This window comes from Bactrocera neohumeralis, unplaced genomic scaffold (genome assembly GCF_024586455.1).
Source record: "Bactrocera neohumeralis isolate Rockhampton unplaced genomic scaffold, APGP_CSIRO_Bneo_wtdbg2-racon-allhic-juicebox.fasta_v2 cluster10, whole genome shotgun sequence".
Lineage (NCBI taxonomy): Eukaryota > Metazoa > Arthropoda > Insecta > Diptera > Tephritidae > Bactrocera > Bactrocera neohumeralis.
In genome coordinates, this window is record NW_026089623.1 from 19,033,666 (window position 1) to 19,049,482 (window position 15,817).

The following is a 15,817-nucleotide window of genomic DNA, read 5'->3' on the forward strand; positions in this document are numbered from 1 at the left end:
AAGGATTTTACAGCCTTAATGTAGAAGCAGTACGTAATGTTCTATACTATACAAACTACTTACCAATCTTTCTATTAATACATATGTATATATTTGCATTTTTGGCAGGTTTGTGATCTTCGACTTCTGTTCACTGCTGTCAACGCGAGATATCCCGGGTCTTGCCATGATTCTGGTATTTGGACCACATCCCCAACACGTATGCACCTCACAAGTACCTATAATATGCAAAGTGTTCGTGGTTGTTAGGTGACCAGGGATATCCATTGGAGCCATGGCTGTTAAGGCCAGTCGCTGAACCTTCAAATGCAAGGGAAGTGCGTTACAATAAGTTGCACGCCAAAGCACGTAATACCATTGAGAGAGCCTTTGGTGTTTTGAAGTCACGATTCCGGTGCCTCTCAAAACACCGCATTCTTCATTACAGCCCTGAAAAAGCGGCTTTGATTCTTCACAACATTTTACTGAAGCATGGTGTGGCTGCAGACCTTGGCTTCGAAGAAGTTTTAGAAGAATCGCAAGACACCGAAATTGTTTTCGAAAACCTCAATTTTAGGGAGGGTGCTAGAGTAAGAGAACGTTACATCATGTCTTTATAATATACTTACATATGTATGTATATATTTCCAGTGGCGTTATGTACTATAAATATAAGTATATACATATATGTAAGTTACTTACTGTCTCTGTACATTTTACTTCTTCTAAGAATGAATAAAAAGACATCTACATATGTTTAAATAATTCATTTTATTTTATTTAATTTTTTTTTATTTTTTTACATTTTTATTATTACTTATTTAATTTTTCAGATAATTTAGACATAACCTCTGACAGAGAGGTTAGTGCTTGTGCCATTTGGTTCAGCACCCCTGTCATCTGCACATTTTGCTCTACAATTTTCCTTTGTAGAGCAATGGCCTCCTCCTCTCGCTTTTCTCGATCCTCCATTTTTTTTAGCACTGCTCCAAGCACTTTCGCTGCAGTCAATTTTTCAGAAGGGATGTAGGAAGGCGATGGCATAGGACAAGATAAGATGGGAGGAGATAAGGAATCTGGAGGTGAAGGTTGGGAAGAAAAATTTAGAGAAAGAACAGGAAATGCTGGAGCAGGCGAAGCGACTGTTGGTGAGGGTGCTGGAGCAGGAGATGGGACTGTTGGTGAGGGCGCTGGAGCAGGCGATGTGACTGTTGGTGGTGGCGAGGAAGCTGGAGCTTGCGCTGTATTTAAATACAACGGCAAAACCTGTGAGTATAAAACGGACCAATTATTGCCTCATGTAATAATAAAATATATAGTCCGACAAATATTAAATTAAAATATTACCTGGTGACCCAAAGTCGCAACACTCGGCAATCTATCCACGGCTGCTGCCCCAAAAGTTGAAGTTGCTTGCTCCTCGAATTCGGTCATTCCATTTATCGGAGAGCCTCTCCAGCCGCTTCTGCATGTGCCGACCAAAATATTTGCAGCCCTTGAGGGTTGGTCGGAGTTAGCTTCCCCCGTTGCAACTCAGGATACTGCTTACAAAAGATTATATAATGTTGCAGCTGCTCCTGAGTTGTCCTTTCCGTTTTTGTACTCCTAGGAATATATGATATTATTATATATATATGTATGTTTATTTAAAATTTGCAAAATTACTTACATATGCTGATTATCCATTTTTGTTTGTTTATTTTTATTAAAAGAGCTGGTTGACAGCAAAAGGCTCTTTACCTCACGTGGTGACTTTTTTAAGCTTTTTTCTTATGAGGTTTGAGCAAGAATAGCCTCACAAAATATACCTCACAAGAAATCTCTCAGGGGCTGATAGTCTCTAGTCTGTAGTCACAACAGATTTACTCAAGTTTGTTACCTCGAAGTAAGTAAGCATGTAATAAAACCAATAAGAATTATTATCTTCCATTTTTAGTATACATCACTTATAAAGATCATCATATGTAGATATTAATCGATTGCCGGATTTTATATGTGGTACGCAACTCAAACAAATAAAAGTTAAAAAAAATCAAATAAATTTGTAACTATTCTGATTCAAAGACAAAACGACAGTAGAAACAGTAGAAAACCTTTTCGTTTCTGGGAGGTGAATAGCGGGCATTTTGTATGCGGTAACGGTAACAACGCAGTGATGTACATATTGAAGTAAATAAAAGGCAAAAAATACAAATATTGTTATTTAATATAAATCAAAACTGATTTATTTATGGTATATTTTTATTAACAGATGGTTTAAACGTCATAATGTGTCATATTTCGTTCTTAAAACATTACGGGTATTCTCTTGCTCTTTGTTTGCCCCCTTGCACGGTGCAAGAATTGCATAAATTTTCTCTTGGTGCACCGGCACAACAACAAATACACGCAGAAAATTATTTGCAATGGCTGTAAAATATGTCAGACCAATGTCACGTGCAAGCATGATACGGACCCAAGCATGGCTCGACTCATGATACGGGCCCAAGCATGGCTCGACTCACACAGCCTCCAGCTCGCTACGGAAAAAACAGAGCTACTGCTGCTAACAAATAAGCACATACCTCTCGAAGTAACCATGCATACGACTACGGATATTCTTAGGACAAAAAAAGCAGTTAATTACCTAGGCGTAAGACTGGACCCCAGACTAACCTTCTGGGTACAAATCCAGCACGCCGCAGGAAAGGCAGCGAAGATCACCTCTCAACTGAGCCGACTAATGGCCAACATAGGAGGCCTCAGTCAAGAAAAAAGAAAGCTCCTAATGTCGACAATAATCAGCGTTTTATTATACGGAGCTGAGATATGGGCAGATGTACTTAAAAAGAAAAACCGGCGTAAGGTAGCGGCCAGAGTGCACCGCACAGCAGCCCTCAGAGTTGCATCAGCCTACCGAACAGTGTCCGGCGAGGCAATATTAGTTATAAGCGGAAATGCCCCAATTGACCTTCTAGTACACGAAAGGAAAAAGCTGTGGGAGCTAAAGCAGTCATCCGATAACAACAAAAGCGCAATAGAACAAATAAAGAAAGAAACATTAATAACATGGCAACAAAGATGGGACACCGAAAGTCGCGGCAGATGGACGGCCAGGCTTATAAAAGATCTAGACTCATGGACAGGCCGAAAATTCGGAGAGGTAGATTTTTACACAACCCAGCTGTTATCCGGTCACGGGTACTTCAAAAAGTACCTCAACAGAATGGGAAAAGTCGAAGAGCCGTCATGCCTATATAACGACGCGACAGAAGACGACGCTGAACATACGTTCTTCGAATGTGCGCGCTAGCAAGGAGAACACACCGCTGTAGAGGACCTGGTTGGCCCAATAAACGCGGACAATTTAGTCAGCGTTATGTTGGAAAGTGAAGAAAACTGGGGCATCATCAAGAAATTCGCTGCACTCTTGCTACGCAGCAAAAAGCGGGACCTGGACGCAGGTGAGCAGATGTAAATCTCTCAATGAGAAAAATGGAACGCCACCCTGAAGTAATGCAAACGCGGTCCCAGGGTGGGCGACGGTTCCTTAGAAGGAAAACAAGTTTTAAATAGATTTTATAATTTCTATTTAAATTATAAAGATTTGTTACAGTTTTTTTATTAAAAATGTATGCAGAAGGTGCGCCAATTCACAATAGCCGTGCATAATAGTCATTCACACTAAATTGACCGAATCAGCCGTTCATATATCACTAGATTCTGCAATGGGTGCTCTCGTGCCCTTGTATATTTCGGCATAGTATTTTTTGCAATCTGCAATCTTGCAAGAGCAAGCAAATACCCCTTATGTTTATTTTTGTCCAATGACAAGTAAAAATATAAGCACCCATTGCAGAATCTATTATATAAACGCATTTATTGAATCTATTGTGATATATAAACGGAAAACTGATTTATTGAGAAAATTTAAAATCTATTTAAATTTACTTTACCGGCGAAATAACTTTCATTGTGAGAATCTATATTATCGCAAGGATTGCAATTATTTTTTACTGCATTCATTCTTATTTTACAGAAAACGTGTGCTTGTTGTTGTGCCTTTGCAACAAATATCTTAATATCTAGTTATCAAACTTTACAATTTATATGATGCTTAGAAAAACACCCTTTAAAATCTATTTAGATCGTCTAGAGTTGAGTATATGTATATAAACATAGCAAAGTTTTTACTGCATCTACTGAGGCAATATTTTATACTTATTTTAATTGCGAATTATATTGGCTTTTCGGAGGCGTTATAGAAGATTTAATATTTGTTATCGACAGCGTTATTTTTATTCAGTTTTATTTACATCTTTAAATATCGAAATGTAACAGCTGATTAGATCCGTTAATTTTATGATTATTTAAAATCTCAAATTTAGGGACTTGTGACATCAAAGTACAGGGATCGAATTTACATCCGTGCACGGATCGACAAACAGACGAAAGAAAATTACGTGATATGTCAATCGTATGCGGTGATTGGCATTATGACAAACGATAGATCGTAATGTGTTTTCAATGTTTTTAAAACATTGCTTTGGGTCGTACACAATAGATGTGGAACTGTCAAAACTGTTGCAAAGTTAAGTAGAAAATTTAAAATCTATTTAAATTTACCTTCCCCAACAATTTACCGGCGAAATATGTCTATATGTAAAATGACAGGTAGCACAGGATTGCAATTATTTTTTACGTGACATTACACGAAAATAAACATGGGTTTTGGTCTGACATATTTTACAGCCATTGCAAATATTTTTTTGCGTGTGCTTGTTGTTGTGCCTTTGCATCAAGAGGAAAATTCTGCAATTCGTGCACCGTCCACGATATCTACCCTAATATCTATTAAAGTGTTGCTCATCAAACTTTACAATTTATATGATGCTTAATTGCTAACACAACACCCTGATAACCATGAATGTAGCGAAAAAAATGTTGCATAACACCTTTAGATCGTCTAGAGTTGAGTATATGTATATAAACATAGCAAAGTTTTTACTGCATCTACTGAGGCAATATTTTATACTTATTTTAATTGCGAATTATATTGGCTTTTCGGAGGCGTTATAGAAGATTTAATATTTGTTATCGACAGCGTTATTTTTATTCAGTTTTATTTACATCTTTAAATATCGAAATGTAACAGCTGATTAGATCCGTTAATTTTATGATTATTTAAAATCTCAAATTTAGGGACTTGTGACCTTATCAAAGTACAGGGATCGAATCGTTACATCCGTGCACGGATCGACAAACAGACGAAAGAAAATTACGTGATATGTCAATCGTATGCGGTGATTGGCATTATGACAAACGATAGATCGTAATGTGTTTTCAATTCACAATAGTTTTTAAACTCCACATTGCTTTGGGTCGTATTTTTGGGTCACAATAGATGTGGAACTGTCAAAACTGTTGCAAAGTATTTAATTATTATTATTAATTTATTACTAATTATGTATCGAAATGGATCCGACTTTGTTTTTTTTATTTGAGCTCTGGTGAAAGTGATGGGGATGAAAATATAGTGCGGAGGCTGCTAAGAGATCGTAGCAATACTTTGGCACTGCCTAATACAGCGTAGGTATCAGGAATAATGGGATGTCCAACTTATTCCAGTGTGAGAGCGCCTCAAAATAAGCGTTTTTTATAACATTTTCCATTATGGCCAGATCGTACAAAATAACAATTTTTGGGCATTTATTAACCCAACACACGTAAAACGTATAAAAATTACTAAATAGTGGTTATTTATTATATGGAGAAACTATTTAAATCTTTTTAAAGAATATTAGAACAACTGACTTTTGTCCTTTCAATACCCAATAAAAGGATTTAAGCTTGTTAGCTCTAAATCATTAAATATTTTTAATCATTTTCCATTGAAAATAAAACTATGATGCTTCAAATTACAAAACGTTTCATAAAATATCTTTAAATTTCACAAATTTCTTTAATATTCATTGTTTTACATTTTTTATAAGAGGTCTTGAACGATGCAACAAATCCCTCCGTTTATATATTTTTTTGGTAAGATTTCAATTTGGCCATCGCTCGTTTCCAATTGCTGAACGTCAAAACCTCCTCAATCCAGTCAACTGTGAAAGTTTAGGTGGTTTTGACGTTTAGCAATTGTTCTCTCACTTCCAGTGAGAGCTCTCCTCGCGGACAGTTCTTACCGCCGGACAGCTCTCCTTAACGAACAAATTTCTTGGTCCCAAAATTTGTGCCTTGTTTCAGGAAGGAATCATGCTCCCTTAAGCGGGCGCCCCCTTGGACGGACGCGGATACTTTTTTATTATGAAATATTTCCCATGAGCGGACAACTCTCTCTTCAACTTCACCATTTATCTTGCTTTATGCAGTTTTTAAATCATTAGTCGGCAAACGCATACAACCATAATTTAGAGTTTGTGTGGGTGAGTTGCTCTCTTTTCTCTCCCAAATTGTTATACAGTTTTGTCATAACTATGTACAAATTTATAAACAAGCAAACAAGAAATCATATTGAAATACTTCATCAAACTGCCGTGGCTAGCAACGTGCGTCAGAAAAGTAATGTGCGGTACACTCTGAACACATAGAGAGCAACACATTTCAAGCGACATCTGTCAAATATTAAAATACACACGTTCTTATGGACACAGTTAAGTAGTTATGCAGCAGTCTCAATAACTGTGTGCATAAGAAATGCGTATTTTAATATTTGACAGATGTCGCTTGAAGTCTGTCGCTCTCTATGTTTTCAGGTCGTTAAGCTGTGATTCCCCACATTTTGTTCATAGACAAAAAATGTCGCAGCTACTGCGATTAACCGTTACTTTAGAAATGGGGTTTTTTCATGTTGTACTATTTTGATTAACGTTAGTTAAAAACGATCACTTGTGTGTAACTATTAATCAGAATGTCATCGCGAAATTGTCGCAGACACCGCTTACGCGATTATTGCCGAGTTAACAACAGCGCGCTAGTCGTTTCTTCTTTTCGTTACGTGGCGCCAATTTGATATTCCAAGCGAAGCCAGGTCCTTCTCCACGTGGTCCTTCCAACGGAGTGGAGGTCTTCCTCTTCCTTTGCTTCCCCGGCGGGTACAGCGTCGAATACTTTCAGAGCTGGAGTGTTTTCGTCCATTCGGACAACATGACCTAGCCAGCGTAGCCGCTGTCTTTTAATTCGCTGAACTATGTCAATGTCGTCGTATAACTCGTACAGCTCATAGTTCCATCGAATGCGATATTGCACCATATAGCAGGACGGGAATTATGAGTGACTTATAGAGTTTGGTTTCGGTTCGTCGAGAGAGGACTTTACTTCTCAATTGCCTACTCAGTCCGAAGTAGCACCTGTTGGCAAGAGTTATCCTGCGTTGGATTTCGAAGCTGACATTGTTGGTGGTGTTTACACTGCTTTCACGATAGACGAAATTATCTACGACTTCATAGTTATGACAGTCAACAGTGACGTTAGAGCCAAGTCGCGAGTGCGACGACTGTTTGTTTGATGACAGGAGATATTACGTCTTGCCCTCGTTCACTTCCAGACCCATTTGCTTTACTTCCTTGTCCAGTCTGGAGAAAACAGAACTGACGGCACGAGTGTTGAGGCCGATGATATCAATATAATCGGCATACGCCAGCAGATGTACACTCTTATAAAAGATTGTACCTGCTCGGTTAAGTTCTGCAGCTCGAATTATTTTTTGCAGCAGTACTTTGAAGAAGTAGCACGATAGGGACTCGCCTTGTCTGAAACTTCGTTTGGTATCGAACGGCTCGGAGAGGTCCTTCCCATGAATATTTTACTTTAATAATAAAAACGTCGTTTGGTATCGAACGGCTCTGGGAGGTACTTCCCGATCCTGACGGAGCTTTTGGTGTTGCTCAACGTCAGCTTACACAGCCGTATTAGTTTGGCGGGGATACCAAATTCATCGCGGCATAAAGGCAGCTCCTTTCGTGCTGTCAAAAGCAGCTTTAAAATCGACGAATAGGTGGTGTGTGTCGATTCTGTTTTCACGAGTCTTTTCTAAGATTTGGCGCATGATGGAGATCTGGTCGTTTGTTGACTTTCCAGGCCTGAAACCACACTGATAAGGTCCTATCAGTTTGTTGATTTTGGACTTTAATTTTTGATACAGTGCGCTTGATAGAACTTTATATGCGATGTTGGGGAGGCTTATTCGACGGTAGTTGGCGCAGATTGTGGGGTCTCCATTTTTGTGGATTGGGCAGAGCACACTTAATTTCCAATCGTTGGGCATGCTTTCGTCCGACCATATTTTACAAAGAAGCTGATGCATGCTCCTTATCAGTTTTTCGCCGCCATGTTTGAATAGCTCGGCCGGCAATCCGTCGGCCCCCGCTGCTTTGTTGTTCCTTAGACGGGTAATTGCTATTCGAACTTCTTCATGGTCGGGCAATGGAACGTCTGCTCCATCGTCATCGATTGGGGAATCAGGTTCGCCATCTCCTGGCGTTGTACGTTCACTGCCATGTTCTCTCCATAATTTAAGTATGCTCTGGGCATCGGTCACTAAATCACCTTTGGGGGTTCTACAAGAGTATGCTCCGGTTTTGAAACCTTCTGTTAGCCGCCGAATTTTTTCGTAAAATTTTCGAGCATTACCCCTGTCGAACAGCTTATCAAGCTCTTCATACTCACGCATTTCGGCCCTTCTCTTTTTCTGTCTACAAATGCATCTCGCTTCCCTCTTCAACTCTCGGTATCAATCCCATCCCGCTCGTGTTGTGGGCGATCGTAACGTTGCGAGGTAGGCAGCCTGTTTTCTCTCCGCTGCGACACGACACTCCTCGTCGTACCAGCTGTTCTTTTGCACTTTCCGAAAACCAATGGCTTCGGTTGCAGCTGTACGTAAGGAATTTGAAATGCCGTCCCACAGTTCCCTTATACCGAGTTGTTGACGAGTGCTCTCAGAGAGCAGGAGTGCAAGCCGAGTAGAAAATCGTTCGGCTGTCTGTTGCGATTGCAGCTTCTAGACGTCGAACCTTCCTTGTGTTTGTTGGCGTGCGTTTTTTGCTGCACAGAGGCGGGTGCGAATCTTGGCTGCAACAAGATAGTGGTCCGAGTCGATGTTAGGACCTCGGACCGCACGCACATCTAAAACACTGGAGACGTGTCTTCCGTCTATCACAACATGATCGATCTGGTTGGTAGTTTTTCGATCCGGAGACAGCCAGCTAGCTTGATGAATCTTTTTATGCTGGAATCTAGTACTACAGATAACCATATTTCGGGCCCCTGCGAAGTTAATCAGCCTCAACCCATTTGGGGAAGTTTCGTCGTGGAGGCTGAATTTACCGACCGTAGTGCCAAAGATACCTTCTTTGCCCACCTTGGCGTTAAAGTCGCCAAGCACGATTTTGACATCGTGGCGGGGGCAGCTCTCATAAGCGCGCTCCAAGCGCTCATAGAAGGCATCTTTGGTCACATCGTAATTCTCTTCCGTCGGGGCGTGGGCGCAAATCCGCGATATGTGGAAGAACCTCGCTTTGATGCGGATTGTGGCTAGACGTTAATACACCGGGGTGAATGACGGGGTGAATCCCACACCAAATTTGAGCTCCTTTATTTGGCTACTGTAGTGAATGCCGGACTTTCCTCAGTCCTTGACCCGTCCATCCCATTTCTTGGACAGCGGTGATGTCATCCTTCACTCTAACGAGGACATCAACCAACTGGGCAGCGGAACATACGAATTGCCGATTTGCCAGTTGATTGGAAATCGAACAAAAAGGCGTAGATGACAACAGAAATTATGACAGTGTGGTTACGACAACTTGACACAAAAATGAAATTTCGCAACAGGAATATTCTTTTAGTTTTAGATAATGCTGCCTCGCATTTTCTACCTCCTAATACAACATCCATATGTCAGCCCTTTGATCAGGGCATAATACAAAATTTTAAATTCTTATACAGAAGCTTCATTATAAAAGATGTGCTATCAAATATTGATACAGCTAAATCCGTATTAACATATTTATTTCCTTAGTGGAGGGAACGTTGTACATATTTGTTTTTTTTTTTTTCCTCAACACGCTCTATTGGGCGGACATCTCCCTTAGACGAACAAAATCGCTGCGACCATCAGAGTCCGCTTGAGAGAGCTTTCACTGTATATGTTTAATGCAATCTGACGTCAGAGCAGTACCTCCAGTGCTACAATTAGCAACCACGCTCTTACATTCGGCTAGCGGTGGATACCAGCACAGTGTAGGCAGTGACTATTTGATTGGGATTTGTAAAAGCACCGTTTCGAAGCTGACATCCCAAGTGCTTAAACAAATGGAAATGAAGGTGTGCCAACAGCTTATACGGTTTACACCAGCGGATTCCCTTACGAGTAAAAAGTGGTTTGTGCAGCAATATAAAATTCTATGTGGTATTTAGTAATATTACTAAATACAAAGAATTTTTAGTTATTGGGTGTGTTGATGGCACCCACATCGGCTTACAAAAACCCACAGTAAAAGAGCGTATGTACTTCAATAAAATAGGCTACCATAGTATCAACGCTATGATAGTAAGTTGCTATTATAATATATTTCGTGAAATATATGTATATTTGTTAAATTTTCGATTATCAGATATGTGATCACACGTACAAAATTATGGCTATTATTAACTGTCAATACGAAGGTGCAGCCTACGATTCATTTGTTTGGAAACACTCGGACCAGAGAAGAGTTATGGAAGAATAATTTCAACACAACAGGAATAAAAATTCATGCTTTTAGGTATATTTTCTTTTACCACATTGATTTTATTTAGATTTTAACAGAGGAATCTGGCTACGGATTGGAACCATGGTGCATAACTCCTTACAGAAACGTTTCGGATGGTGCAAATGAAGCTATGTTCAATGAATTTCATTCCAAGGCAAGATGTATTGTCGAACGAACTACTAGAATCTTTAAAGGGCGCTGGAGAATTTTAGGATATGGCAAGAGAGGAAGGTACCATCACACAAAAGTGGCAAGATTTGCTAACGTTTGTGCGGCATTACAGAACATCTGCATAAAATTTAAAATAAATTATGATCCTCAAAATTGCGATTCGGGGTAGCGAACTGCCTCACCGCAATCGGTCAAACAATAAGAGGTCAAATAAAGTATTCCTTATTAAATTTAATTTGAAAATGTCTATGTCTTTAACCTTGTAAATTTTTTTGATGTGAAACATCTATAGGCGCGGGTAACATAATTTTCGCCGTGGTGATCGCCACGCTATATTACGTAGTAGTCTATACGTAGTCTATATGTAGCATATATATATACAGTAAGTATATTTTTACGCGCCTTGCAAAAATCGGTGTCGATATGTATGCAAGCTCATACATAAACATACATATTTACACTGGTTTGTTAGAGAGGCTGTTACGATCGTTCGTTTGTGTTTTCGGCACAGCTCGGATTTTCTACCAAAAACACAATGTTGTGACGCTTTGTTGTCGCGTCAGTTCTTCGACACATTGACTCTTCGACAAAACGTGAGCTTCGCAAATGGTTGTATGTGACAACGGAGATTTCGCATGAAGCAATAAATGTACACATTACATACAAAGTTGTGTGTAGACAAATTTACAAGTATTATACCTATGGTCTGTCATATTTTCTTACATGCACACATAATTACATACATATGTACGTGAATATGAACGACCGCTTGGTCTTTTAATATGTCATCAGACATATAAGTCTGTTATTACACGCGTCAACTTTTGTTGCGGCAATTCTTGGTTTATAGGCGAAGGGGCGACGAGGAGAGGAGAATCGCGCCGAGTTTCCAGTGTTCAGCAACACGCTTTGTGTTCTTATTCGTAGCAGTTCGCTGCGACGTTTTTCGGCATTCGTGTTCTTTTTTTCGTAGTACATACATAGTTGCATTTGCTTATATTTTTTTTAAATTAATATTTTGAATATATTTAAAAAATTTAATTTCATCTTTTATTAAGTAATTTGAAAATATGTATACAAATATACACAATATAATATAAATATTTTAGAAAATGGAATATGACGAAAAAATCGAATTAATTAAAGATATTGTGAAATGTATAGAGGAAGCCATACAAATTGATTCAGACGATAGTGAAAAGGGCCTGTTATATAATCTTTGTTTTAATTTTGAATTTCAAATAAAATGTATTTTTTAATTGACAGAACTGATTAACATATGTGATAGAGTGGCCAAAATACCTATGAGAAAAGGAAACGACAATGGGTTAAAGTATGGAGAACAAACAAGGCGCAAGCAGGTTCACATTCATTTTTAATGAACGAACTACTGCACATTGATGTAAATGGACACAAAAATTATCTAAGAATATCAGAGACGCAGTATAATTTCATATTATCTGCAATACAGGACGACATAATGAAGCAAGATGCTGTGATGCGAGCTGCCATTTCTGCAACGGAAAAGCTGTCACTGACCCTCCGTTTTCTCGCAACGGGTAAGTTTAAAATTAAACTTTTTCGCATTCTAAACAGAAATTTAAAAAAACTTAATATTTTTTTATATTTTATAGTAGAATCCTTTCAAAGCTTAAATTTTTGGTCAAAAATTTCGCAGCCAGCAATTAGTGGAATTCCCGAATGCTTCTACCAAATATATTAATTTTTCAATTAGCGCTTTCATTTCATAAACACTGTAAATTAACATCCTCATGCTTCAATATCCAAATAACAACGCAACAGGCATTAAGTGTAGCGTAGCCGCACAGCAGAAAAATTTGAGAAAATTATATGAAAGAGAACGAGAAAGGAACTCGAACAGAATTGCGCAACACAAATTGCTCGTGTGAACGTAATGGGCGACAGCAAAAGAGAATCGCCCGAGAATTAGCAACAAAAGTTGACGCGTGTAATAACAGACTACTTATTTGCCAAGCAAATAAATATGTATGTAAATATATAACTTATTAAACCTACATACATTAATTAAATATTTACGTAATAATACATGCAGAATTGATCATTTTCGGTGTTAAATGAGAAATAAAATGCTAATTTCAATGTAAAGAAATGTACGCCTACAGATTCGTTCATTTTCTATGCGCAACCGACTCGGCATATAATTTATATATGATCCGTATATACATATTTGATATCAAAGCATATACTTAGTATATATGTAAGTATGTATGTATGTACATATATTAAAATTTACGGCACGATTCCGATTACTTTGGCGGAGGGGTAAAAAAACCGAATTTCCGTATAAATAGGGTATGTGCGGATAGGGGAGCTTCTCCAGAGAAGAAATATCCAAAAATAATAAAAAAATAACTTTTACTTTTTAAAATATTCACGATTAAAAGTTAAAAAATTTGCACTAATAACACATGGTATTTCTCTATGTTTCACTGAATTTTTTCACGTTTTTCACTCTGTATATTTAAATATACACTCTAAACATTGAAATAAGTTAACATTTGACTTTTATTTTGCTACATTTTACCTAAATTTATTAATTTAGAAATCACTTAGAACACTCATCGTTGAAAAGGTTAGATTGTTTACAATTATGAGGAAAACGGGCCTTGTCTCATCTTAAACAGCATATACTTATGTAGGATTTTTAACAATTTTTCTTTGTTTGTTTTTTCGCGTGATTCTTTTTTCTATATTAACTATATACAAAAAAATACTCTATACATATGTATATGTGTAATATGTGACTGAAGTACTACTTTCGCGTAGTACTCCTTTCTGCGTAGGAGGCCTTCGGCCGCTCTTTAAAAAAATAACCCTGGTCGAGCGAATACCCGGGGTGACTGAAGTACTTTTGCATAGTACTCCCTTCTGCGATAAAATAAAAAAAATATATTGAGTTTCGTTATAAAGTGGTGATATTTTTTGGTTATCTTGCACTGATATTGAAACAAAATTTGAGTTTTCGTTATGAAATGGTTAAATTTTGGTTATTATATCTGTCAGCGCTTTCCATTTATTTTTGATAATACGTTTGTTTTGTATATTAGGTGACAATATATATAATATTATTATTTAAAATTATTATATAATATTACTTATTTGTTTATTAAATTAAATAAAGAACATATCCATATGAATGGATAGAGGAATTTTTGGGAAAAAAGGAATTTCAGCGAATTTTCTTATAATGGCAGCGCTCCATTTCGTCGTAACTTTTAGCACACACATCATGTTCACTACGTGTGTAAAATGTAATGTTTAAAATAAAGATTTCTAATATAATATATAAGTTTAAGGAAATTAGTTTTAAACTTATGCATTTACATTAAAAGTTTTGATATCATCTTAAAAGATCTAGCGGTCGCACATGTGCTCATATATAATTATGTGTACATTTAAACAAATATGACTAACCATACACAAAATGTTTTTAAATTTATCAACATATGTCCCTGCAAGACGGAGGTAACAGATTGCACAAACACATTGAAACATTTTCAGCTGTTCACTAACACTGTTACATTTTCTGGAATTTTCAATTGAATGGGAGATTACGTAAGTAAGATAGAGCAGAACTATCGACATTCTAAACATATTGTAATGTTAACTTGCTAGAAAAGGAAAGACGAATACCCAATTTTTCAAGAAGAAGAAAAAGAAAAGCGCAGTTTATTTTGGATTTTAAAGAGGTAAGTTTGTTACATGATAATTTAATATTTTATAATTAATTTCTATTATATATATATATATATATTTTTAATTTCTTTTTTGTAGAGAAATCGAAAAAGCTTCACAAGGAGAAAAAGGTAAGCATTGTGAATTGAATGTTGTGTGCATAATTAAACATTTTAATATTACAGGAATCATTTGGAGAATTCAAATATATTGCGTACAACAGACAAATAAGGGAGTAAGTTTTAAATTATTAAAATTAAATAGTGCATATTTATTTCAAATATATATTATAATTGTGTCGACTTTAGAATACCGTCCCAGGATTTCGGGAATAAAATGGGTATGGTTGGATAGAGGAGGTTCTTCAGATCAATATTGCATCCTTTAGTTGATGTGAAATAAATATAATTCAACAATAAGTTTAATATTAAGAAAATGTACACGAATTAGTGAAGTGCTAGTGAACATAAAAAGCGAAATATAAGTGCAAAATTAATTTTAAATCGAAAAATACGTTCTTCAAATAGTCGTAATTTTCAGTTTTAAACGCAAATATCTCGAATATTCCCGCGAGTATAACTATATATATTCTTGAACTGGATAACCTCCTCTATAACTAAAAATGTTCATTTTTTCGTCCAAGATATTTGTTCGTATGCAGAATATCTAAAATTGCTTAAAATAAAAAAAAAATTAGTGTTTCATCATATACATATACGCCTTTCTGCTCCTAAGCAATATTAAGCATAAATATATTAGTATTTGCTTTATAAAAATACATTTATGTTTTTCAGATATAATCCAGAAGCTGGATGCCATTGAGACCCGTCTCACTGCAATTGAAAAGTCCCTAACAGACAAAGTAAGTAACGCAGTATTACATTACCAAATTAACACAGAAGCTAATTTTTTTATATTTTAATTTTCTAGATGCCAGAGAAGGCCGAGGTGCAGGCGCAAAGTAAATTATTGCGCGAATGCCGCGTCATAGCGGCAAAGACGCACCATTCAATTAGCCGCATCACCGGTGATTTGGAGGACGAGCATTACGTGGAGCTCGCTTCGAAACTGCCCATATCATCGGAAGAGCACAGGGCGCAAAAGGCAGTGTGGACGGCGTACTGCGCCGTAGTTGTAAATACATATTAGTTCTAAGTTGTACTATACCTATTAGTTTTACGTTGTAAATATTAGTTTTAAGTTGTATAAATTAGTTT

The 15,817-nt window shown here is 37.2% G+C and overlaps 1 protein-coding gene and 1 long non-coding RNA gene across 2 annotated transcripts; one reads left to right on the forward strand and one right to left on the reverse strand.

Moving 5' to 3' along the window:
- Positions 1–792: 792 nt before the first annotated feature.
- LOC126765570 (uncharacterized) lies at positions 793–1,907 on the reverse strand. Its single transcript, XM_050483178.1, has 3 exons — positions 1,649–1,907; positions 1,327–1,584; positions 793–1,245 (listed from the first exon to the last, which is right to left on the reverse strand). Exons 2-3 carry the CDS (start codon positions 1,411–1,413, stop codon positions 793–795), a joined length of 540 nt encoding a protein of 179 aa, XP_050339135.1. The 5' UTR covers positions 1,414–1,584; positions 1,649–1,907.
- A 12,472-nt stretch (positions 1,908–14,379) lies between these two features.
- On the forward strand, positions 14,380–15,817 carry LOC126765466 (uncharacterized). The gene is made up of 6 exons (XR_007668433.1): positions 14,380–14,480; positions 14,541–14,614; positions 14,700–14,731; positions 14,786–14,835; positions 15,395–15,462; positions 15,531–15,817. It is a non-coding gene; the product is annotated as an uncharacterized LOC126765466 (long non-coding RNA).